Genomic DNA, 25,596 nt, shown 5'->3' with positions numbered 1-25,596 from the left:
AGAGTGGAAGCTCTCAGAACTCTGCCAGGAGAACATAAATTCTGCTAGCAAAACTTGGTAATGTGCAGTAGTCTTCTGAGACTACAGCACAGACTGGGTGTGAGTAGAGGTGGAGAGGACCAAAGTGCAAGTTGTTTTTTGATTAACTGTAATAGAGTCTTTTCAAAAGCAATGCAATCAGCCTTAATTAGTTGCTAGGAGGCAGGTACAGGATGAGTGCCTGCGGAACAAAATAGCAGATCTTCTTCAATCATTTTCATCAGTGCTTTTAATATAGAAAGTGACAGGATTTGGCAAATGGCTTGTCACCTCAGGCACAATTTAAATTAAACAAACTCAAACAGTTTTAATGTGCATCACAGTAAAACAACCTGTATGTTTATGACCGTATCAGCATGGTACCTGCACCTCAACATGACACAATAGAAAAAAGGCAAAGAGCATTATTGTTGAAATTTCTGATGTTCCTGAAGATAAAAATTGCTAAGATGTGAAAATAAGTATTTATGAAAAAATATAAGATACTTGATTTTTTTTAAATGTTCATGCCTTATAGCTAGGTGTTCTTGTCAGGATTTGCTTCAGTTGAAAGCAAACACATCAGATTTGGATTCTGTAGTCGACTGGCCAAGAATAATATAATGGTGCCAGATTGTTTTTAAATTTACAATAAAAACAATTTTCTATAAAATGAAAATATTCTCTGCAAAGTTTCCTAGGCAAATACTGTAAATCAGGCTAGTATATAAGAGAGATTAGTACAGTTAGCTGAGTGAAATGCAAAAGAAGACAAACAGCTATACAATTTGTAAAAAACTAAATTTAACTGTTAAGTATTTAATTTTTAGTTCTCTCAGTTTTGATAAAACATCACAAGAAACAGGTGCTCACCTTAAACTATAATTTCTAATCTTAATACTCCTTTAACACAAGGCACTGCTACATGTAAAATACAGTACTAATTGTTTGGTATTTCTTGGTTATTTCTCCAGGGCTGGAAAAAATAGATGTGGCAAAACTGATAAACTAAACTAACAGATAAACTGTTATTTTCACCTCCCTAATTTGAATATCATGCATAATGAGAGATATGATCAATTCAAATAAGTGACACAATGCAGAACTAAATGTAATGGATGTCACTTATTTTATCTATCATTCAGGTACAGAAAATAAACAATGGCAGTGATTTTACTGTTAATCTTCAAAAGGGTCATAAGAAATGCAGCAAAAGTATCTATGCTTCTTCATACAATTAAAAAAAAAAAGATGATTTGTTTTTCTATGTGAAGGACATTTTCAGGCTCAGGCCCTGACCGTTGTAGTATTAAGACATGTGCATAGTAATGCTGCTGTTACTCATGCACACTATTGGCAGGAGCAGCTGATCTCTACTAGGATCAGCTATACAAATTCAAATAAAATGTTGTGCTATCCTGAAACAATAACAAAACAACCCAAACAAAACACAAACCACATTTGCTGCTTAAAATAATAACCTGAATATAGTTCTCACTAAAATATTTTTACATTAGAAAATCTCCAGCCACATCTTCAGATGCTAGGAATTGGGTTAGCTACACTAAATGCAATGGAGTTACATTCATCACCAGCAGAACCCCTTATCTGTAAAATTACCACCAAGTTTCAGCTAGTGACAGGTGTCATATTAACCTGCTTTTAAGTGTCGGGGCAAACTCAACAGTGCCAAGCATTCTGCTTTTCAACCTTCTGAATTCAAATTGAGCATTCATCTTAGGGTAACTAAAGATAGGGCTTTCTACAACATGACTTATTGTCATATGAAGTGACACAGGATATTTAACTTTTTTGCAAAACTGATCTTTTTTTTAATTCTACTTCCTAAAACAGGCAACTTTTAAAGAGTCTTCTTTTGCTGATGGTTGTCAGCGTCTTGTAAACAAAAGAGAGACTGACTGACTATACAGGGGAAGAGTGAAATACGCAACGCCCTGTCAGAGCACAAGGAAAACCGAGAGAGAGAGATTTTGGTAATATTTTTAGTTATAGTAACCTTTAAGTAATACTGGCATGTATCAATTACGAGGTCATTATATCAGAAATTCAAGTTCATAATGTTATTATTAACCAAGAACACTTTATATGGATATACATGAGAGGCAAGAGGTGTTTCTTAATATTTTTATTGGACTGACTGGAAAGATGGGAGAGATATTGGACAAGCTTTCAGGCATTCAGTGCCCTTCTTGCCCAAAAGCTGGTCCAACTATACATTATATCTAATAAAAGAGATCATTAAAAAAAATTCCTCCTTGCCTCCCATACATTTCTTGGACCACCATGGCCATAACTATCCAATATGGATTTAATTCTTCATAAATAAATAAATAAATATGCTGTAAGCTTATCAAAGGATTTTACAGATTCACAGTTTAGGGACCTTGTGAGATCATTGGGTCTAGCCCCCCTGCTCTGGGCAGGAAAGACTGCTGGGGTCAGATAACCCCAACAAAGTGACACTGATCTTGCTATATTACATATAAGTATAAAAATTACTTACAGACTAATTTTTGTTGTAACTGTCGTTCTGGAACCATCCACAGTTCTCCGATTTGAGCTGTCTGAATCGGAACATGTTAATTTTTCGGATGTTTTACCTAGCTCTCCATTTTCAATCCTTTCAGTACGCAGGGGAGCTCTTCCATCAAAACTGTTTATCTGTTTTACTGTCTTAGATTCAGTTCTACCTTCAACAAGCGATGAAGTGGAGTTTTCCATGTTATCAACTGCGACAACCTTAGAAACCATGTTATTTTCACCTGAGGATGCAGATACAGTTCCCTTTTCCACTGAAGCATTTTTCGTTGTTGAGTTACTTTCTGTTGCTGTTATAGATTGCCTTTTTGGCACAGAATCTTTTACCTGACCCTTTGAGCCCGTGGGTGAAACAGGGACTATATCAGATTGATTCTTTTTAAGCGATCTTCTTCTGAACGGGGCTGAAGTGGAAGCCTGCTGTTTGCTTTTATCAGTTTCAGCTTTAGGAAACCCCTTGTGACTAGAACCGACTTTTAAGTCCTGATTACTGGAAAAAGAATTCCGTTCAGGAGTCTGAGGAGGAGACTTCATTTTTCTCTCTGAGTTTATCTTTCCTGCATCAGAGGAAGCATCATCAACAAAAACTGAATCGTCTTTTGAAGAGTTGTCAGTCTGGTTTCTTTCACCATTTGGAGTGTCACTAGAAGACTGAGATTTCCTTCTTTTTCCAGATCTTCTATTTGCAGGTTTTTTATCCATTGTGTCTATATTCCCACACGTTTCTCCTGTTATAGAAGCCACAGATTCATTAGAAAGTGTTTCTTCTGTTTTTCTAAGATAGATATCAAATTTTAAAACTCTAGTAGATTGTGTGTGCCCACTTGCTTTGGATTCCAAACTGCGTGGGAATTCCTTTGATTCTGCATACTCAGGTTCTGCAGAAACTTGCACATTCACTAATTGCTTGTGGTTTAATATGCTGTTTTCTAAGTCTTCACAAGATACACTATTCAAGCTCTTCAGAAAATCTGGTGTTGTTGAATTAATGAGATCTGTTCCTAGTTCTAATCCCTCCAAAGTAAAGTCACTTGCAAAAAATGTGTTTTTTATGGTTTCATTACTGCTGTTCCAACCAGGTGACCACTCGTCAGAAGAGGCTCCTTTGCTACTACAATCTGCAGCATCCCAACTTTGTGCAGCTCCCTGCACTTGCAGAGTTTCAGATCTTTCCTCTGTGTCTGCTATGCCTATCGATTTCTCTGTGGCCGTCTCTTTATGGGGAGAAACTGATCTCTTACTTTCCACAGGTGGACTTGAAGATTCTATTGGATATTTGGCATGTTTCCTTCTCCCTGGACTAAACAAATTTCCAAGCTTTCCCAAAACTGGCTTCTTTTTGTTCTCTTCTTTAGTAGATTCTGGAGGCTGTGTTTTGGACTAAATAAAAAAATCAGAAAAAAAATAGCTCAATAATGTAAAAAGTCTTTCATCGTAAATATTTATTAACAAACACTTGTACATGCTAAGCAGTAGCAAAGGCAAACTAAATTATTTACTCAATAGCTCTTTTAAAAATGGAATAGCCTATTCCTGTATGTGGGGTGTATCTCCTAATACTGGGGGGGCACCAGCGGCCGATTGCCAACTGGGGTGGGGAGAGGGGGTCCCCCAGCAGTCGACTGCAAAACTGGGAGTGCTGCTGGCAAACCTGGAAGTGCTGCCAGCGCTTCTCTGGGGGGGGCACAGCCAATCTCAAAGGGTGCATGTGCACCTGCACACACCCCTTACACGTTGCCAGTGTCCCTATCCAAACCATCTTATATAAATTCTAAGACTACCCTTAACCCTGAGACAACACAGACCTAACACCCTAACCTGCCACAGGGAAAGCAAAGGAACCACGGAAACCGACTTCCGGTGTCTATGAATTGTTGTTAATACATACTCACAAGTCCTGGGTGGAGGGGCCATGGCCCTGCTATGGAGGAAGGCAAAAACCCCCGCAGTCCCTACCAATCTGACCATAGGGCAAAATCCCTTCCTGACCTCACATTTGGCCATCAGTCTGACCTTGAGTGGAGGGGCGACACCTTCTCCTCTTGCTTTGGTCCCAGCAGGAGCCCTGGCACACCCCAGCTGAAGTGCCCAGCCTGGGCCGCAGCCAAACACCCAAACCTGCAAACTGGTGCAGGGGCTTAACTTTAATCACAGCTCTGAAAGAACACACGCGCGTGCAAATGGGCACGTTTGTATGATAATACATATTATCCTGCAAGCGGGCGGGCGGGCACGCACACGTCCCGTCCCGTCCCAGCCCTGCTGCAGCAGCCCGCTCCGCTCCGCTCCGCCACGCGTGCTCGCGGCTCCCGGGCCTCCCTCCCCGCTACGACCCGCTCCCTCGGCCCGCACTCACCGCCCGCCTGCAGACCAGAGCCGCGCCGCGCCGCGCCGCGCCGGGAAGGCGCCGCGCCGCTACCTGCTGTGCAGAGGCCCGCCCCGCCCAGGTAGGAGGCGGCGGGAAGCCGCGGTCAGCCGGCGCCGGGGTGCAGGGCGCGCCCCGCCCCGCCCCGCCCCGCCCCGCCCGCCAGTGACTCGGTGCCGCTCGCCTAGGTCATGATGGCCGGGCCGGCTCCGCTGGGGCTGCAGTCGTGCCATCTAAGTTTCTGTTCCCCGCGCAGGCACCAGGATCCTAAAATCGTAACGCCTGAGGAATGACACACCTCAGGCTACCTGGCTCTCTCCTTCCACTCACCTGCACGCTGGGCACGTCCACAGGTGCGCTTTAATGCACAGTAGCCTATTTTGTGGCACAATCGAGCCACGCGGCAAAGACCGTGCGAATGCGCAGTGAAATGAGGCAGCTGCGCGTTGTGTCACTCAAAAAGTGTGCACTTTCACTGCTGTGCCTTAGGGCAGCCTGTGCACATTAAGTTAGAGGTAGTAAATTGAATGCGCAGTAGCAAAAGCGCATTCATGAACATGTAGAAACACCCACTGTGGGTCTTCTGAGAGTCCTCTCTGTTTCCTTTAATCTCCTTCTTTAAGTAGGGGTGCCAGAACCAGGCGGGATATTCTGGGAGGAGTTTCACCAGTGCCAAGTGCAGACCTGTTACAACAGTTATCCCTGCTCAGCGCTCCTCTGTTCACATCAGCAGTATGACTAGCCTGACTGAACATGTGCCAAGCTATGGGAATTCCTACTCTCTCTTCAGAGACTATCCCACTAGTGGTACAGTAAAGACAGGAATAAAGGCAGAGGTGGTAGAGTAGAAATGTCCATGAATGATAGACTATTAAGAAATAAGGAGGGACAGCATGATAAAACAGGATGGCTCCAAAAGGCAGGAACCTCCTGGCCCATGCCCAGCCTCAAGCACTCTCAGGGGCTGGCAGGGCACTGCGGGAAGCAAAGGGCTGAGCTGATGAGTAGCCTGGGGCTGGGCTGCCCCGGTGTCCTGTCAGGCAGGGGAGTGCAACACGTAGCACCCATGAAGCCACCACAGAACCCCACAATGCTGCCACCTCCTTTGGCACCTGCCTGAGTCCTGGTTGTGCTGAGGGTCTCAGAAATGAAGCGCCAAGCACCTTCATGGGTGTTCCCCACCTATCCCTTTGTGGGATGTGACCCAGCAAAGGGCCTTGCTGCAGGGGACACATGGCATGTGTTTTATCTGAGACACAGTAGGCATCACTGTACCATATTAAATATAAAATGAGTTCCTAGCAGTCACACAGTAATGCTTACTGCCCTCACAGCCCACTTGGGACAGGGCTGGAGCCAGCTCCATCCTCCCTGCCCCAGATGCTGGGTGCTGCAGCTCGTACATCTGCCCATGTAGACATACAACCTAAACGCCCTCCTTGCTATCAGCCCAGCTCTTACCAACATGGGAGCACCTGCCCCCGGCATGTTTGAGTGAGCTGGATCTGTGCCACTGGTGGTGAGCAAAGGGAGACATGCAGACCCAAGCCCAGGAGAGGGTGCCATTCCTGCTGCTGGATCCACTCCTGCCTTTGGATCCCGCTGGTGCCGGGAGGACCATGAATTTGTTCATATTATGTATGTGGAGTGGTCAGACAGTAATTGAGCTTGTGCTACTTAATGCAATCTGGAGATACTCCTCCAGCAAAAAGTTGTAACTTTGCTACAATACAAACACTTTGCGCCATGTCTGACTGGTCAAACATGGGGAGGCTCACATTTTAAGTGCTGGTAGCCCTCTGGCTACACATAGCAACAGTGCTACCCCATTAGTCCAGTCGTTAGAAAGTTACTATCTTTTCTCTGAGAAATGCGAATCTATATCTTCCACCTTCAAGGTGACTGTTCAAACCATTATATTATAGAATATTTTTGAACTCCAGTTTCTTCTGCTGAAGTGGTTTTGCATTGTCTGAAATGCTCAAATACTGAGAGTATGAGAATGACTCTATAACCTCCTTGTCAGGCATTCACTTAAGGAATCCAATGAATATCTGATTAGTTATACAAAGTTAACATCTTCAGCTGAAAGAGACTTATTTGAGAGGGAGAAAGAGCTCTCACAGGAGAGGGAAGGTGGGAGAGATGAGTCCAAATCCCCTCATCAGACAGAGGAGGCAACTGAAAGTAGGTGAGTGTCTGACCCACTGGACTGCTGCATCAAAAAGGCACATATTCTCACCTTGCTTTTAAATAGGACCAAAACCCTCCCACTTTCTGAAAGGAAGGGCTTAGGTGCCTAAGTCCAGGAGGGGGTTCAGGACTGCGAATTCCAAGCAGACAGACACTCATCTGAGACTGACAGATACCAAATTCCCCCAGAGATGCTGGGCTTCCCCCACACCTCTCTTTTTGGCATTTTATACCTGGTAGTATAGACAGCTACCTGTTCAACATGCCAGCCCCTGCAAATTCCACTCTTTGACGCTTTATTCTCCCTGGGAATTGTATAGGGTAGCCTAGGCATCTTGCTCAGGGTTGTAAATCCCACTTGAGAGCAAAAGGCATAAGAACTGCTATTTACTGGGCTAGACCAGGAGTCAGCAACCTACAGCCTGTGGGCTAGAACTAGCCTACAAAGCCAGGGCTTTTGCAGCTTGTCTGTGGCAAGAGAGTTTAAACCGTGCGATGGCCAGGTGACATGAAGAAGTAACAGCAGTCAGGCCAAAGGGCTGGCCCACCTGGGACTGAGCTGGGTAATTTCAGACCTCCACTGAAGCTTGAATGACTCCTCGGTTAGACCATCTAGTCCAATAGCCTGTTTTACACAGTGATGAGGCACCAAAAATTAGGCACTACAATACTGTGTGTGAACCAAGCCCTTAGTCTCAACACTCTGGTTCTATGAATCAAAAATATATTTCCAAGACTGTGTGCTAAGACAAACTTTTATAAAGGTATGTTACTTACTTGTAGGCATAAAGCTGTGGGTAATGAAGAAACACAAAGCTAACTATCAAAAGCTCCACGTCAAAGCGAAAGAAAGAAAGAGAGAGAGAGAGAGAGAGATAAATGTGCAGAGGTGAATACAATTCTGTATAATGACATATCTGTGATTTTTTTTCCCTTTGAGAGATTTTTGATCTTGGAGGAAAGAAAAAATCAAGGTTCATTAAAGGAGAAATTAATAAAATTTAGAGCAAAGCAGTGCTTTCAGATCATTTATGTAAAACTAAAAACTAGGGAGTCATCTAAACATAGTCTAAAAACTAGGGAGTCATCTAAACATAGTCATCTAATGTGACCAAAATAGATGTAAAACAAACAAAAAATCTTATATGAGACAACTCATAAAGGATTTTTTTTGTTTTAGTAGGATTTTTTGCATTAGTAGGAGCATTGCCAACAGACTGAGGGAAGTGATTCTTTCCCTCTATTCAGCACTGGTGAGGCCACACCTGGAGTACTGTGTCCAGTTTTGGGCCCCCCACTACAGAAAAGATGTAGACAAATTGGAGAGTCCAGTGGAGGCCAATAAAAATGGTTAGGGGGCTGGAGCACATGACTTCTGAGGAGAGGTTTAGGGAACCAGGCTTATTTAGCCTGGAGAAGACAAGACCGAGGAGGGATTTAATAGCAGCTTTCAACTACCTGAAGGGTGATTCCAAAGATGATGGAGCTAGACTGTTCTCTGTGATGGCAGATGACAGAACAAGGAGCAATGGTCTCAAATTGCAGCAGGGGAAGTTTAGGTTAGATATTAGGAAGAACTTTCTCATGAGGAGGGTAGTAAAGCACTGGAACAGGTTACCCAGAAAGGTGGTGGAATCTCCATCCTTGGAGGTTTTTAAGACCCGGTTATACAAAGCCTTGGGTAGGATGGTATAGTTGGAAATGGTCCTGCTTTGAGCAGAGGGCTGGACTAGATGACCTCCAGAAGTCCCTTCCAACTCTAATTTGCTATGATTCTAACTCTAGTGTAACTCTGGTTCCAGTCCTAGACACTTTTTGTGCATGTGCCCTAGCATATAAGCGTATCCTTGGTGCAAACGTGCAGGTCTCACTCTTTAATCTAATTGACTATTCTTTAAAAACAAAAAAAAAGGCAATGGTAATGTTTGCTTGAATATAAAGGCCAAAAGCCCAAAGGAAAACTGCATTTATTTAAACCCCAGTACACAGAAATTAATCAATTTGTAGAGAACTTTGCTGCACCTGCCTTCATTATACATGAGAAAGATAGTTTGGGTGGTCATGTTAGTTTGCAGTCAGTCAGAAGTCAGGGTAGATATGCACCATTTTAAGCTAACTAAATAAGATACATATATAGAGAGAGCACAAGCTTTCGTAAACCCAAATTCACTTCATCAGATGTTGTGAAAGGACAGGATAGAGCAGAGTATGAAGTGGAGGAAGTAATTAGAATAGGTGAGAACATGGTAGGGAGGGAATTGATTGGGGGGAGGGAAGTGCTGTGAGAGGCTTGCAAGCAAAAAACCCATAGGAACCTAAAGGGGTCATAAAAGCTAATCCAAGCAATGGGATAAGAATCCATAATGCCTGTTTAAACCAGATTTAACACAGTCCAGTTTGTGTATAATTTCTTGTTCTGCGATTTCATGCTTAAACTGGTCTTTAATTTTTTTAAATTTAATGAGTCATCCATAAGACTTGTAAGCAAGTGCACCACTAAATAAGCTTTACCTATGCCCTTATAGTCACCTGAGTCTATGGTCCTTTGTTAAAGATTTTTCCAATCATGGTTCCAACTGTTTACACAAGGTTAAGCTGCCAGGAAGAACCATGCTGTTTATCATCTTCCTCATTCCACTGACTGACTTCAGCGGAAGTGAAATGTACAGATTAAATAGAAAGAGATGGTGGTTATTAGTGGATGTTTCCAATGTCACAATGACATTAAGTACCTGAGCTGTCACCAACTGTAAATAAAACTACTGGATACAACAGTCATGCATAAGGTAGGTTAATTACAAATTCATTTCTTCAGATACAGTCTCTGCAACAATTTCTAATGATTTAAGATGATATGGAAGAAGTGAAGGGCTGATAAACCACTTATTACCTAAAGGGAAGTACAATACAAGATACTCAACTCTCAGGCTCACAAAGAACAAAGAAACAGTTTTACTTTCAATTCTCCAGAAAATAATTATAGTTCTAAGGTTGGAGAAGAGACAATGTATACTATTCATACTAAAGAAAAGTAAATCTTAAAAAGTGGGAAATTAACTCAGTTGGGACTTCTGATGGAGTATAATCAGAATCTCCATAAGGTATTTGCAGGAATAAAGAATTCCTAAATATTGAAAAGCCCTGCAAGGTTACATTTTCAAACAGTGCAGATTAAAGCTCACTGTCCAGAGTAGGGTTTGCAAGATTTCACATACAAATCTTCAGTTATTTCAAATATACTGTTCCCCAAGGAAACTTGTTTTCCTATAGGCAATTCTCCTGTATTGGTTCCTACACAAATTTCACACAGTTTTTTAATACCTTGTTTAATTCTCTTCCTGAAGATTGAATTAGTTTACTCTATTTATCCACGTAGATATATGCAGCGGAAAGAACTGTTGCTTGAATCTGAAATACGTGCCTTATGAAAAGTGTTCTCAAGTAAAGTTTTTATATAGCGTCAAAATTATACACAGCTCATGCAAATGGATAAAAGGCCAAATCCTTGCCCTCAAGAGTTTGTATTTTAACTCAGATATACCATGGGGCAGCAGTGCAAATGCAAGTTGACATAAAAGGCCAATATTTTCAGAACTATGTATTGTTTGGAAGCCTAATTAAGGAACACTTTAGAAGGGGTTGATTATTACCTCTACTCTTACAAAAATCAGGCTTAAGATATCTCAACTAAGGATCCCAAAAATTAAGGCACCCAAGATAACTAGTCACTTTAGAAAACCTGGATCAAGACATACTTAGCTACACAGAAAACTTCATGCATGTTTAGGATTAATATGAAGCTGGACTGAGGACTCTGCTGTGTAATAGTACTGTTAGAGTGATGTTGTAGTTGTGATGGTTTAGGATTTAAGCAAGAGGCAAAAATTTATTTTATTGGATCAACTGCATGGTTGGGACAAAGTTAGCCAACTGTAATTGACAAGTTAGACAACTGTCTAACCTTATCCCAGAATACAGAATACTATATATATAACTCAGAATACAGAGCCAAAGATATTACTGACCTTGTACACTTCATCCTCACACACAACAATTTAACTTTTAATAACCAACACTTCCTCCAGACGATGGGAACAGCTATGGGCACCAAAATGGCCCCACAGTATACCAACCTTTTATGAGCCACCTGGAAGAAGACTTCCTCAAGAACTGCACCATCAAACCCTTGTTATACTTAAGATATATCAATGACATCTTCATCATTTGAACTGAAAACCTACAATCTCTGATTGAGTTCCATCAGAAATTCAACGATCACCATCCATCCATCCATCCATCCATCCATCCATCCATCCATCCATCCATCCAACTGTCTCTTGAATACTCCAGCACCAACATCTCCTTTTTAGACACGATGATCAGTATCCAGAATGATAAAATACAGACCATGTTATACAAGAAACCCACAGACCAACATACATATCTACACAGAACCAGCAATCACCATAACCACACCAGATCCTAGCCTTCAAACAAGCACCGAACCTCGCTAACCTCATCACCAGAAGCAAACTTCCTCCAGCCCAGAACACACCAAAAGGATCCAGACCATGCCATGACAAGAAATGCAAAACCTGCCAACACATCTCCACCACCCCCATGATTACTACACCCCACAACAGAGCCATCAGCATTCCTGGATCTTAGAGCTGCACCTCCAGAAATGTAATATATCTCATCCAGTGCACCAAATGCCCTGATGGAAAATACGTAGGAGAGACCAAACAACAATTGCACACCAGAATGAATACACAACGGAAATCTATCAAAGACAGGAATACCCAGTTACCTGTGGGGGCACATTTCTCACAAGAAAACCACTCTCTCTCCAATCTCTCAGTCCTGATCCTCAAAGGAAACTTACGCAACACTTCCCAGAGATAAGCATATGAACTCCACTTTATCAACCTCCTGGATACTAAAAATCACAGACTAAATATAGACATCGGATTTATGACATGTTCTAACCTGCCAGACATCTGACTCCCCAGGTAGCTCTTCACTATTCATCCCCCTTCTCTCTCTCCACATCCCTCTTACCCCCCAACCTGTCTCTCACCCATTGACTCCTAAATCTACATGTTCACTGACTACCTGTCTTGTATGCATACCAGCCCAGCCTCTGGCTTCTTTACTTTTCATTCCATCCAGGAAGAGCACACACCAACTGCAGGAACTTCCTTAGCCTGATGAAGGGTTTTTGAACCTGAAAGCTTGCTTAATAATTGTTTTCCAACTGTTGAAGTTGGTCTAGTAAAAGATATCAGATTCACCCAAAGAACCTTGTCTGCCTATGTCCTTAGACCAACACAGCTACAACCTATACCCTTGTAACTTTATCCCAGTCATGCAGTTGGTCCTCCCAAAATCCTTGCCTCTCTGTATAAGTAGGGTTTCCCCCCATACCCCACAATGTATCACAAGCATCTTTAAAATAATTTTCTACTCTGAAAACTATATCAATATGCTATCTTATTCAGTGGATCTGAATTTAAATGTAATTATATTGGTGCTGGTGACAAAAAATATTTTTTTACTGGATTTTGACTCCTGTTAGCAATATAAAATCAGTACACCCAAGATCTCAGCTCAGCAAAGCAAGTAAATGTTTTACTGGACTTCATTGAGACATAAACACATACTAAAATGCTTTGTTGAATTAAGGCCTTAAGAACATGCCTTTAGGGGCAAAGAGCACTATGTTAGTTCAGCTGAGCTATTTTAACATGACTGAAAACACTTCTTAGGGAACACCTACACTAAGCAAAAAATGGGTATTTTTAGCGGATGTTAGCTAATGTTTAGGTGAGGGTGTTAAGGAGTCTGAGTTTCTTTAAATTACAAGGTCATAATACTAAAAATATGTAAAACAGGATGCATCAGAAAGGAGTTCTAGCAACCATGGAAGTAGTGTTAGCTACACTGTCTTTGAATGAACTGAAATTTAACAAGGACACGTGCTTAGCTCTGCACAAGGACATGATAACTGTATGCAAAAATACAGACTGGGGAATGACTGGCTAGGCTGCAGTACCACAGAGAAGGGCTTGTGGGTTACAGTGGGTTGTATGCTGAATATGAGCGTGCTCCTGTTGCAAAATAAGTCAACAGCATACTGAGTTATAGTAACACGAGTGATTCCTGTATTGTATTTGGCATTGGTGAGACCACTTGGAGTACTGTGTCCAGTGTTGGATCTTCCATTCCAATAAAGATGTGGACAGACTGGAATGAGTCCAGTGGAGACTGACAAAAAACGCTTAGAGGGCTGGAAAACATGACTTTTGATGAAAGATAGGCTTTTTTCTGTGGCTGTAGGGGACAGGACTAGGGGCAGTGGCCTCAAACTATAGCAAAGGAAATTTAGGTTGCAGATTGGAAGAACTTAGGCTAAGAGGTCAAGCATTGGAAAAGGCTACCTAAAGAGGCTGTGGAATCTCCATCCCTGGAAAATTTTAAGAGCAGGTTAGACAGACAATTGACCAGGATGGTTTAGTGAGGGATGATCCTGTGAGCAGGTGGCTGGACTAAATGATCTCATGAGGTCCCTTCCAGCCCTACCTTCCTATGATGCTATAAATCAGGGGTGGGCAAAATATGGCCTGCAGGCCAGATCTGGCCCACAAGGCCATTCTATCAGGCCTGTGGGGCCCCTAAAAAATTTAGAAAATGTATATTTATCTGCTCCTGGCTACCTGTCAAAGATGACAGGAGCCAGGGGCATTAGGACCCACCAGCAGGGTCGGCCTGGCCCTGCCCCACCTCAACTGGAAGTCTTTTCTTGCCCTGGCTTTCACTGCTTCCCTGCATGTTGCTCCTGCTCCAGCACCACGTGGACCCCAGGCTGCACCAGTACCCTGGGCCAGAAGCAGGAGTATGTGGGGGTGTGTGTGTGTGTGTGTGTGTGTGTGTGTGTCCCTGCAATGAGGGAGGGGGGTAGGGGGAGAGAGAGAGAGAGTGTGTAAGAGAGACTCTGTTTGTGTGTGTGTGTGTGTGTGTGTGTGTGTGTGTGTGCGCAGCAGGAGGAGAGGGATCTGTGGGCGTGTGTGTGTGGGTCCATGATTTTGTGTGTGTGTATGTGAGGGAGAGACTCTGTGTGTGATGGTAGGGCGAGTCCCACATGAATATCCCACCATACACATGCACCCACACCCACCCTCGCACTGCCATACATGCAGACCCCCACACACCTTCACACATCCCAGCCACCCTCCTGCTCCACACCCTCCACAAACCCCATACCCCCACACCCACATACACACCCACATGCTACCTCACCCCACATACCCACACACCCATAGCCCCCCACAAACCTATACCCACCCTACAATAAAGAAGCATGAAACTTCATTTTAAGCTACTGTAATATCACCTCTGTGAATACTACACAAACACATGCAAATCAGGACAAAAGTATTTTTTGAAATCAAATTAATGAATGTTGCAGATATTCAATTTTTTTAATATAATTTGGTATTTTTCTGGTTCTGAGATGGCAAAACCCCTTGCTGAAAGGAGTATTTCTGGGGGGCAAGGGGAGGGACTTTTGGTGGCAAAGGTCAGGGGCTAGGGGATAGGACTTCCAGTCACAAGATGGTGACCGGGGGCAGGGCACCTGTCATGGGGCAGGGCTACCCATGCAGCCCTCAACAGCTCACCAAAATTCAGTAAGCGGCTCTCTGCCTGAAATAATTGCCCGCCCCTGTTATAAATACTTCCCTTCATTGGCAATGTGAAGGGGGTGCATGCAGGTGCACATGCACCCCCTGAGAATGCACCCACTGACACTGCCGCCGGTGCCTGTAGGAGGTCACTGCTCACCCTGCCCCACCACCGATGCTGCTGGCAGTGTCTGTGGGTGGTCCCCGACTGCTGCTGGCCACCACCAACACTGCCGGCAGCATTTGCGGGCAGTTGCCGACCGTTGGTTGGTGCTCACCACCCCCCTCATCCTCCACTGCTGACACTGCTGTGGCCGCCTGTGGGAACTCCCCACTCGGCCAGGTCCTGCCGCCGACAGCACCATGGCTGGCTGAGGGAGCTCCCTGCTGCCACACCCCCGACACACTGCCTGCAGGCAGTCGCTGTACCCCCCGAGCCTCCAGGGGTATGCAGCATTCATGCTTTCCTTTGCTCCACCCAGTACAGGAACTGAGAGAGTGCAGAAAGACAACACATTTGAAGCACAGGGTCTCCAGTTTCCTTGTTCTGACCAGGGAGTGCTCTGAGAGAAGAGAAGCAGAGCAACAAAAGAGCACCCACTGACATTGGCCCCGCTTCTCCCCTCTCTCCTAATGGGAATGGGGAGCAGAGCCACATCTCTAGAAGACGGAGGATGCAGAGCCACACTGACAGTCTATTTCGCTCCCCCTGCCTTATGGGCTGAGGAGGGAGCAGAGCTGCAGTTGGCTGCAGCCCCCTGTTGCACCCCCTGGCTGGAAAGCATGCCACTGCATGTAGGCACTGCCATTTTGAGGCTCTGTGACCAAAGGGCAGGAGATGTACATCTATCTAGCTGTTGAAATGTTGTTTAAATGATTCCAAGCCTGTTTCGGATATCATATCTGCATCTTCAGCTGAGCGCAACCAAGAGCCCAGAGTTTTGCCAGGGTTAAATGCTGCTTCCTGGAGCTGTGTCCACAAAGCATACTTTCAAAAGATGATGTGGAAAAAGTGGCACAGGAGTGATACATTTGTTTTAAAGACCCAAATAAGAATGTATGATATAAATAAAAGGCAACATCTAAATGACCAGCACACCAAGGAAAGAATGCTAAAAGGAAGAAATTTAGGGCAGAGAGGTAACAAAGTGAAGATGCTTAAAGGAGGGGAGAGAAGAAAACATAACAAATTTAAATTGGAAATTGAAATATGGGGAACAAGAACTAGAAACTCATATTAAACTGTTTTTATCTACATATTTAGAGTGTGGATATCCAAGTTTAGAATTGTTTTTTTTTTAATATTTGTTTTTTTCTGTGCATTCAGTATCAATGATTCATTAGGGAATTGTGTGCTATTTTTTCAGTGAATCATTTGGTTACTGAAAACAGGTTTCAGACAGGCATGATTTGGTGAATAGTTTTGGCCAAATACATGAAAATGGAAATATGAAAATATGAAAAATGGAAAATACACATTAGTTCACAAAATGGTTGGTGTAGTGTGGAAGGCAAGGGTCAAGTCCCCTTTTAGCCTGATTCATAGTAAGGTTTCCCATCATCCTGGAGACTGTCCTCATCATTGGTTTGTAGCGTTCTGGGTGAGAGTCTCTAATTGAAACTGTTCCACTTTATATAAATAATCATAAAGCCAGAAAAACAGAATGCTTCTACCTTTGTGCTTGGTGCACTCATCTTGTAGTTGAAAATGCAACCTCAGATCCTAGCTCCAATTCAGGGATAGAGGAGATTTCAAAAGCCAGTCTCCCATTTATCTGGTGAACACCCTGACCTCTGCCTTATGAAAGGGAGAAAAACCTGTTTTGCGAGTGGTGCCTGTGTCCCCCTGTAAATACATTCCTTCATTTTCCAAGCTTTTATTTAAAATGCTTGAAATTAAAACAAAACATGTCATATTTAACAACAGGTTTAGGTTGGCATAAAACAAATTGTCAGGAATTTGCTTGGGAGGCAGGGAGGAAAAAGAATTAAAAATTTGCATTTTCGAGTTTACACACACAATTTTTTTTTCTATTTCTGGTTTAGTTGCCACCCCCTCAGATCCTACTGTTCACACAGTCTTAATTCACTACAGTCATATTTCTCTGCTGTTCATGTGGTCTTTTCACAAGGAAACACGAGGATTATTATTTTAGGAGACAGGAAGAGATTACTATGAAGACAAAAAAGAAAATAGGGACACCTGTATTTGGGGACAGATACAGCACTTAATCTAATGATACTTGTAGCTGTTTTTTGTTCAAACAGACAAACTTTCAGATTGACAACACCTCTTAAGATATGTAGAAAGAAAAATAATCAAACTGACAAACTCCATAAGACAGATATTACTAGGATCCTTTGTGGGGTCTCCTCCTTCCCCTTTGTTCCCCACTTTTAGACTGCACCAACCAGCAGTGCACAGGCACCACTATTTAGTACAGTAGTCACTAAATTATAAGATATCACCTGTATATGAACTCTGAAGACAGGGAATGCAGTTACAGTATTTGGTGAATTTGTTAACAGAATAGGTACTGTTCTGAGCTACCTTCTTTAAACTGTGTCCTGAAAGCAGTTTTTGTATTGTACAAAGTAAATCAATTTTTAGGATCACTGGCTGATATACAGTTTGTTATACAAACTATTTTATGTGCTTCTATTTCCAGTATTAGAGTATGTTTTAAGCAAGGAACAAAAAACAGACAACAAAACTTATTTATTTCCCCATAAACTATTTTACCAGATCATCAGATGTTTAGTTTAAAGAAAGAAGCCAGAATAATCCTTGTTACAACAACATGCAAAACAACACTGAGAAAGTGAAGCTTCCACACAACTGAAATTAGACGTACAGCCAGTTTACAAGCTCATTTGTCTCTCTCAAAAACCATTCAAAAACAAAAACAAACAACAATAATCACTAAAAAATCTTAATAACCCCCAAAGTGGATCTAAGTCCTATATTTTCCCTAGGTTCCTGGCAGAGACTACAACAAACAAAACATCAAGTGATCATGCAGAAATCAAGAAAATCAGGGAATATTTAAACTTCACAAGGCTGAGAATGAGAAATATTATTTCTTTGAAGTAAAAAGTTCTGAACGTGGATAACAATTAAAGGATATCCTTCTGCTCGCACAGGTATATACGAAAGGCACAAAACAAAACAGCAGGCATAGCAGAAAAGACATGCCTGTTCTCATTGCCTCTACCCCAGAGCTAGTTATTTCTCCATACTAAAACTTATTCCCCTTCTGCCAACAGCAGTTTTTAAAGGCGGACTCTTCACATGAAACAGAGGTCCAAGTGATTAAATTAACTTGAAAATATTAAATTAACCATATATTAACCCAAAAAGGTTTAAAAAGAAGGAAAAAGAAAGGATATTGTTTGCCTTACCATGACGATGATAATCCTGTTTTTGCTTTTTACAAAGGAATAAACAGACTATGAGATCTGAGATGCAGTCATGTGTGCATTAACCAAAAAAAAAAAAAGCTTTACTCTCCTGTGATCTTCCCACACACTAACTCCTTCTTGTTCTTTATTTTCGGAGTGTTCAGTTTAAGAAATAAAATATCCAAGTCAAGTAGTATCTAAGCTCAACCTTTCTTACTGATTTGTCATCTGGCAGGTAGAAAATGACAAAGTGAAACATTCAATTACAGGCAATGACACATGGCTTTGAAAGGGTTAAAGAGGTGAGTCCTTTAGTAGGTGTAACGCAAAAAAAGACAAAAACTACAGAGGCAGAGTTTGGCAGATGCCTTGCATGCATTAATTATCATGTGCAATCCAAAAATATAGACGTGCAATAAGGAGGGGGAAAAGTCATATGGATCAATCAGCTCATATAAACTTAATATGATCTGCATTGAAGGTGATTTTAAAAAATGTTACAATGTATACTTTTATTCAGGAAAAGATTGTTCCAGACTCACATCCATATCTATTCAGTTCTCTGAATACATGTCAACTCTGTACTTTTTTCTTGATCCCATTGAAAACACAAAATAATAATAATTAAAAAAAAAATGAAAAAAGTGCAAAACACAAGAAGCCAGAAGTTTGAAAGAAAGGATTGTGCAAAATAACGCCCCCCCCAACCAAGTTTGAAAGAAAGGATTGTGCAAAATAATGCCCCCCCCCCCCGGATATGGGAAATATTTAAAATCCACTGAATTAAAATATTTCAGAAATATAGAAATGTAGAAAAATAGCTGTTACATTAATTGTTGTATTTAGCAGCTTCCTATCCTTAAGCAATAAAAGAGACAATCTGATAGTGCCCTTACAGCACTCTTGCATTCAACAAGAGAATCAATATCTATATATATCAATGCATTCAATAGCTATATTCACTAATTACATTCACTCTAAAGACTGCAGTGAAATGCAGAACCACTTTTGATCATAAAGGTAAAAAAAAATTTAAATCAAATGTCTCTAATTTACTACATGAAACAGCCACATACAATCCTTGACTTGTCTGGCAGTGGGGGAAAAGTAACAAAAGCATACCTGCTGAATATTTCACCAGTCTCAGGTCTCACACACCTTAAGACATGCTTATTAAATATAACCCATGTCCCATATATATCTGGATGCAAATTGGATGCGCTTTGGACCAGGGCGTGGAGAGCACCCTTTCCAAGTTCGCTGATGATACCAAGTTATGGGGCAAAGTTAGTACACTGGAGAGCAGGGAGCAGATTCAGGCTGACCTGGACAGGTTGGATCAATGGGCAGAGGGAAACAGGATGTAAATTAATAAAGATAAATGTAAGGTACTCCACCTGGGAAGAAGGAACCCCCAGCACACCTATAGGTTGGGGAGTGTCCTTCTCAGCAGCTCGGAGGCAGAGAGGGATCTTGGAGTCATAATTGACTCCAAGATAAACATGAGCCGGCAGTGTAACAAGGCCATCAACAAGGCCAATCGCACCTTGTTGTGCATTAGCAGGTGCATGACTAATAGATCAAAGGAGGTGATGCTCCCCCTCTATGCGGCACTGGTCAGGCCACAGTTGGAGTACTGTGTCCAGTTTTGGGTGCCACACTTCAAGAGGGACGCGGGGAATCTGGAGACAGTCCAGAGGAGGGCCACCCGCATGATTAGTGGCCTTCGTGATAGACCCTACGGGGAAAGGTTGAGAGCTGAATCTCTTCAGCCTTCACAAGAGACGGCTGAGGGGAGATCTTGTGGCTGCCTATAAATTTATTAGGGGAGGTCAACAGGGAATAGGGGAAGTACTGTTTACTAAGGTGCCCCAGGGAGTGATTAGGAATAACAGGTATAAACTAGTTGAGAGTGGATTTAGATTAGATATTAGGAAGTAATTTTTCACAGTAAGGGTGGCCAGGATATGGCTTCCAAGAGAGGTGGTGCTATCACCTAGCTTGGAGATCACAGAATCATAGAAGTAGGGTCGGAAGGGACCTTGCAGATCTTCAGGTCCAACCCCCTGCCTGGGCAGGAAGAAAACTGGGCTCAAATGACCCCAGCCAGGTAGGCATCAAGCCACTTCTTAAAGACCCCCAGGGTAGGAGCCAGCACCACTTCCCTTGGAAGTTGGTTCCAGATCTTCAAGAGGAGACTAGACAGTCACCTGGCTGGGGCCATCTGACCTCAGTCCTCTTTCCTGCCAGGGGCAGGGGGTCGGACACGATGATCCATTGCTCTCCTGGAGCTGTGGGCCGGCTGCCCTGCCCCCTGCAGCAGGAGCAGGAAGTAAAAGCTGAGTAAGAGAGATGAGGAGAGCCTAAAGAGCCCAGCAGCAATGGCAGCCAGAGTGATAGGGGGAGTGACGGACAGGTAGGAACTCAGTGGCTACACATTAACCCACTGTGGGCTGTACTTGGCCCATGGGCTGCCAGTTGGACAGCCCTACTCTACATTACAGTTTGCAGGCCTCCTCACTTTGTTTTAGTAAAGAGGTACAATACTTTGTCACAAGACAGTTAAATAACAATATCATGTTCCATAATACAAGTTAGCCTATATGAAATCATATCATGTTAAATAGTTTTATCATGTAAGCAAGTCTTGAAGTATAAGAAGGGTAATTTAGCCCTATAATAAAAAAAACCTTCCTAATTCCCTTTATGTGAGCCCCTTTTGTATAATTTTTGGAAGTGGGAAGAGAGGAAAAGAATCATCTTGCAGTGTGAAAGCAGAACATGTCTGTACTAATGAGCAATGGATTTCTTAGGGTGATATATTTCATTGGACCAACTGCATAGTTGGGATAGAGTTAGACAAGCTTTCAATTGCAAGACATTCTTCAACAGGTCTGACATCACTCTTACACTACTAATGAGCTAATCCCACCGACAGAAAATTTCAATCTTAGGACAATTTCTTACATTAGGTTCCTCTCCCTGCCAGAGGCTATAACCAGAAACCATTCAATTTTATATTTCAATGTTTGAAGCCAGAGTGATGTAGCCCTGTCACAGTATTAAAGTAATAAGAAAAATAGTAAGTTTTATACAAAAACCATCTATATCCCATTAAAAGTAACAGCTAGTCTGAGTCTTCTGAAATTCTTGGGCTCAGGATAGAATTCCTGGTTATTCCTTATAGGCAGCACTTCTAAAGTGCTGAATCTGTACTTCACTAGAAACTAAACTGCCTGGAATCACTGGTAACTCTCTCCAAATGTTGCAGCTGACCTGTCCTTTCCCCTTTATGTTAAATTCTTGCTGTCAGTGATGCCCTACACTCCTGAAAATATATGATATTTGAGCAGGTCAGGCAACATTTCAGAGGATGTGCAAATATCATGGGGGCACCAGTTTGTTTTCAAAGTAGGCTATAATTAACTTATTATGAGAGAAACAAAAGAAATCCAGAATTGTCATTACCAGAGAGTTACCAAATCCACTGTTAGTAGAACACAATAAAAAGCTATTCAAAACTGAGTAGGTCAATTAAAAATGTACACAAGCAAAATTAAAATCACTATTTATTTGCATTCTGCAGGTTTCTAGTCTACAAGAGTGCTTTAAATATGTAATCAATTGATTTTTTTTTTTACTAAGAATTAAATTAAATTGTGGATGATCTATATTTTGACACATTCTGATACACAGACATCGTACAGAATGAAAAATGTTTTGAAATTACCCTGATCTTATAATTGTGTCTAGCCAAATCTCATGGTAAACCTACCACTGCTGGTTTTCCATGTGGCAGGGAAAGAGTGACCACTACTGCCACTTTTCCATGTGCAAGCACTTACTGCCTCCATTTTTTCCTTCACTAGCACAGGGAAAGCAACTACTGTTGAAGTCCTCTACTACCAAATGCCACCAAAGCCCCGCTTGGATCAAAAGGCTATAGGTGCCAACCCCTGCACTGGGAGGTGGAGGATCTGGCACACATCGATGGAGACAGAACACAGGAGTGACCCAAGGTCCACTCATCTGTACAGTCAGGGAAAACTAAGTACATCCACAGACTTTTGCTCCAAAGACAGGTTAAGAAACCCCTAAATCTTGAGATTATATCAATATTGCCTGGGATACACCATTACATAAAGGAACCTTCTTATAGACAGTATTGTAATAAAAAAGATTTATATTGATGGGTATATTTATTTTGAGCTCCAAAAATACATATTATAATTTGAGTATAAAATAAATAATACATGTCACAAAACGTGTTAGTTCTGTAGAAAAATATGAACTGCATTGATTTATATTTTATTTTAGTTAAGGTTCTTAAATTATTCATCTGTACACACAGTTATTAAATATTGTTTGCTAAATAAATATAACCTGAAGTACCATTTAAAATCTTGCTAATGTTATTAAGGGATATTCTGCTGAAACTTCCAGTTCCCAGCTACTAGCTTTGAAGAACATTCTTATGTGTTCTCTCCCATCAAGATAACATCTTTTCCAAATTAATATTAATGCAGCTGCGTAATGAATTAATTGGTTCATGCATGCTAGCACCTCCAGGGAGCATCAAAAATATGCACATGTATTAGTTCTGTGTTCTAATTTCTGAATATCATGCAAGTGTGGGTAGAGGCCAGCGCAACATATGGTTGGATCAGCATTGATTTCTGAATTCTAGAACAAGAAGCATTAAAACATTAATTTAAAAGTTAACACTCTTTAAGAGGCTTATTCCCTGAGTATAAGAGCAACACTCTTATACTCCTCCCTAGTTGTTTGTCCAAGTTTCCACTTTTTGTAAGCTTCCTTTTTGTGTTTTAGCTCACTGAAGTGTTCTCCGCTAAGCCAAGCTGGTGTTCTGCCATACTTGCTAGTCTTCCTGTGCATTGGGATGGTTCGTTTCTGCACTCTCAGTAAGGTTTCTTTAAAATACAGCCAGCAATCCTGGACTCCTTTCCCCCTTCAGACTGGTCTCTCAGGGGATCCGGCCCATCAGTTCCCTCAGTGAGGCAAAGTCAGATTTTCTGAAGCCCAGGGTCCTTATTCTGCTGCTCTCCTTTCTTCCTTTCCTCAAGATCCTGAACTCAAATCATCTTGTGGTTGCTGCTGCTCAAGTTGCCATCCACTACTACATTCTCCACCAATTATTTCCTGTTTGTGAACAACAGGTCAAGAAGAGAAAATGCTAAATAAAGTTGTGACTTTTCCCTTCCAATTTGCTTTTTCCACTATTCCTGTTCTCTACCAACACTAAATATTTGTTACCAACCAGTCACAAACATTGTAGCTCAAAGGTGAACTCATCACTAGAGAACAGCATAAACAGAGTTAGAGAGAAGCAGTATTTAATGCTTCTATGAATTAGGTATAACAGAGTAAACATGGAATAATGTTAATGTTTAGGAAGTACAAGAGTTAGGTCCTAAATGGCATTGAAAGTAGGCAACACAAGAGAATTTTTAATTAATGTAATAAATTCATGGTTCAAAAGTAAAAAAAAAGGTAATGAGCTGGAAATGGTAATGAAAAAAGGAGCAACTATGAGAAAGTTGTAATGATGCCATCAGCCTAGTCAGCAGAACAGTACAGAAGAGTGTAGTAATTTTGTTGAGCAATTGTCTGACAAAGGCTCTGGCTGAGAAATCTCTTTTGAACTATAATACACATAGAATTAATTGTTTTCAAGGATAAAAAGATGAGGAAGTCTTTAGTGAATGATGATGACATCATTTGATTTTATACAGCATTGGTGACCAAACTTTTTAGTACATTTGCATTACTGTTAGAACTTGGGTTGCAGTACCTCAGAAAAGTACAAAAGGGTATTTGTAAATAGTTTGCAGGACTTCTGTGGTTGAACTACATCCACATAGCAGCTTTTTCATAAAACATGCACGTTTTTGTGTCTGCACATTCCACATCACCGAACTATGTTTATATCTGTGTGTCTTGGGAAATCTGGGCAGAACTGTGCTAAAAGATACAGCACCCAGAAGGCAGACCCTGGCACGGTTTCTCTCAAAGTATTAAGAATGGCATGTAGTCTGCACAAAACATATTATTAATGTCTTACAAATTAAGTTAAAGGCTAAGAGCTCAGAGTTTTCAAAAGCTACAAAAAGTATAACGTCTCTTGGCCAGAAACAGAAAGTAGGTCAGGCCTCCAATAGGAACTAGAGGTTGAGTCCTGGAGGGGAAGATGGTGGAGCAGATGACATCAGACATCCTATCATGACTACAGATCACTCAAAATGCCTTAATGCCAGAAACTGTTTGCTTTTCTTTACTTAGAACCTTGATGTCTTGTTTTATTTGTAGAAGTTATTTTTGTTAGGCCTCTCATATATCCTATCATAGCTTAAAGTGGGAATTTTTATGGAGTAAATGCTCTAGTGCTCTCTTTCTGCAACTTGCGGAAGCTCTACCTCTGGCAGCAAGGAGTTTCTGCCTCTTCCAGCATTTTTTCCTTTTTATATCTTGGCTTGTTTTGGGGACATAACTGGATGCTTGAGGGCCCTTAATGGTGGAGAGAGGAGAGAGCTTGGGGATGGGCTGTTTGCTCCTCAGGGCAGGAAAACTGGAGTGTGGTAGGGTTGGGGACACTTAGGGGCTGCCTTAGCAGACAGCCCTGGCACCGGGTAGGGGAAAGGCTATTTGCTCCTCCAGGTGGGAAAACTGGGGTGCTGGGGCTTGGAGGCAATGGGAGAGAACACATGCATGGAGGAACAAACAGCCCCTTCCCTACTCGCTGCCTGGGCCGTCTCCCAAGGCAGCCCTCAGACACCCCAACTCCTGGCCCCCATGCCCCAGTTTTTCCACCCAGAGGAGCAAACAGTCCATCCCCTACCCATCCCCAAGCTCTCTCCTCCCCCTGTCCATATTGTGACCCCTTCCCCCCTCCTCTGGACTGCTAGGCTTTTCAACAGCGATAAGAGGTCTTGGGAGCAAGGCCTCTGCTGGTACAATTAAACCTGCCCCTAAACCCGCCCCCTTAGCCAATCAGGGACTGTGGGGAGGCAGGGGGAGTAGGGGTGCACCACAATCTAGGCATGAAAATGGCAGCCCCCACTACAATCAGGCCACAATATTAGTGAGTTGGGCCCACGATTTAAATTAGACCCTAGCTATGCTGCTATGGCAGTGATGGCTGCAAGGTTGGCAGCAGAGTCGCTACTATTTTTGTATTCCTTCCTCCCCCCCTGCCCTCCTCCCCCTGGTCACCCTCAGGTGTGGCCCAACACTGGTGCTCTGATTCCTTATACTACCTTATTTTTCCTAGCTCCATATTTTATTTTCTCCTCTCTCATATGCCCTGTAGTCCCTTCTTTCAACTGGTATTATTCTGCTTTTCTTAGGTCTGTGTGCAAC

General features: G+C 42.2%; 1 protein-coding gene across 3 annotated transcripts in view; it reads right to left on the bottom strand.

The window, feature by feature from the left end:
* The window catches only part of CRYBG1 (crystallin beta-gamma domain containing 1), a 146,454-nt gene that overhangs the window by 60,312 nt on the left and 60,546 nt on the right, over positions 1 to 25,596 (bottom strand). The window contains exons 1-2 of one of the 3 annotated variants that reach the window (XM_006276732.4): positions 18,220 to 18,444; positions 2,543 to 3,957 (exon numbers count right to left, since the gene is read on the bottom strand). In XM_006276732.4, the coding sequence (XP_006276794.2) occupies positions 2,543 to 3,957; positions 18,220 to 18,222 (1,418 nt within the window). In that variant the 5' untranslated portion in view covers positions 18,223 to 18,444. Of the gene's footprint in view, positions 1 to 2,542; positions 3,958 to 4,933; positions 5,010 to 18,219; positions 18,445 to 25,596 lie in introns of those variants that run through there. The other 2 variants (XM_019499887.2, XM_014605838.3) reach the window with 2 other exon arrangements.

Source organism: Alligator mississippiensis, chromosome 1 (genome assembly GCF_030867095.1).
Source record: "Alligator mississippiensis isolate rAllMis1 chromosome 1, rAllMis1, whole genome shotgun sequence".
Classification (NCBI taxonomy): Eukaryota; Metazoa; Chordata; order Crocodylia; family Alligatoridae; genus Alligator; species Alligator mississippiensis.
Note: the sequence above shows the minus strand (reverse complement) of the source record. Positions and strands in the feature narration are given on the sequence as shown.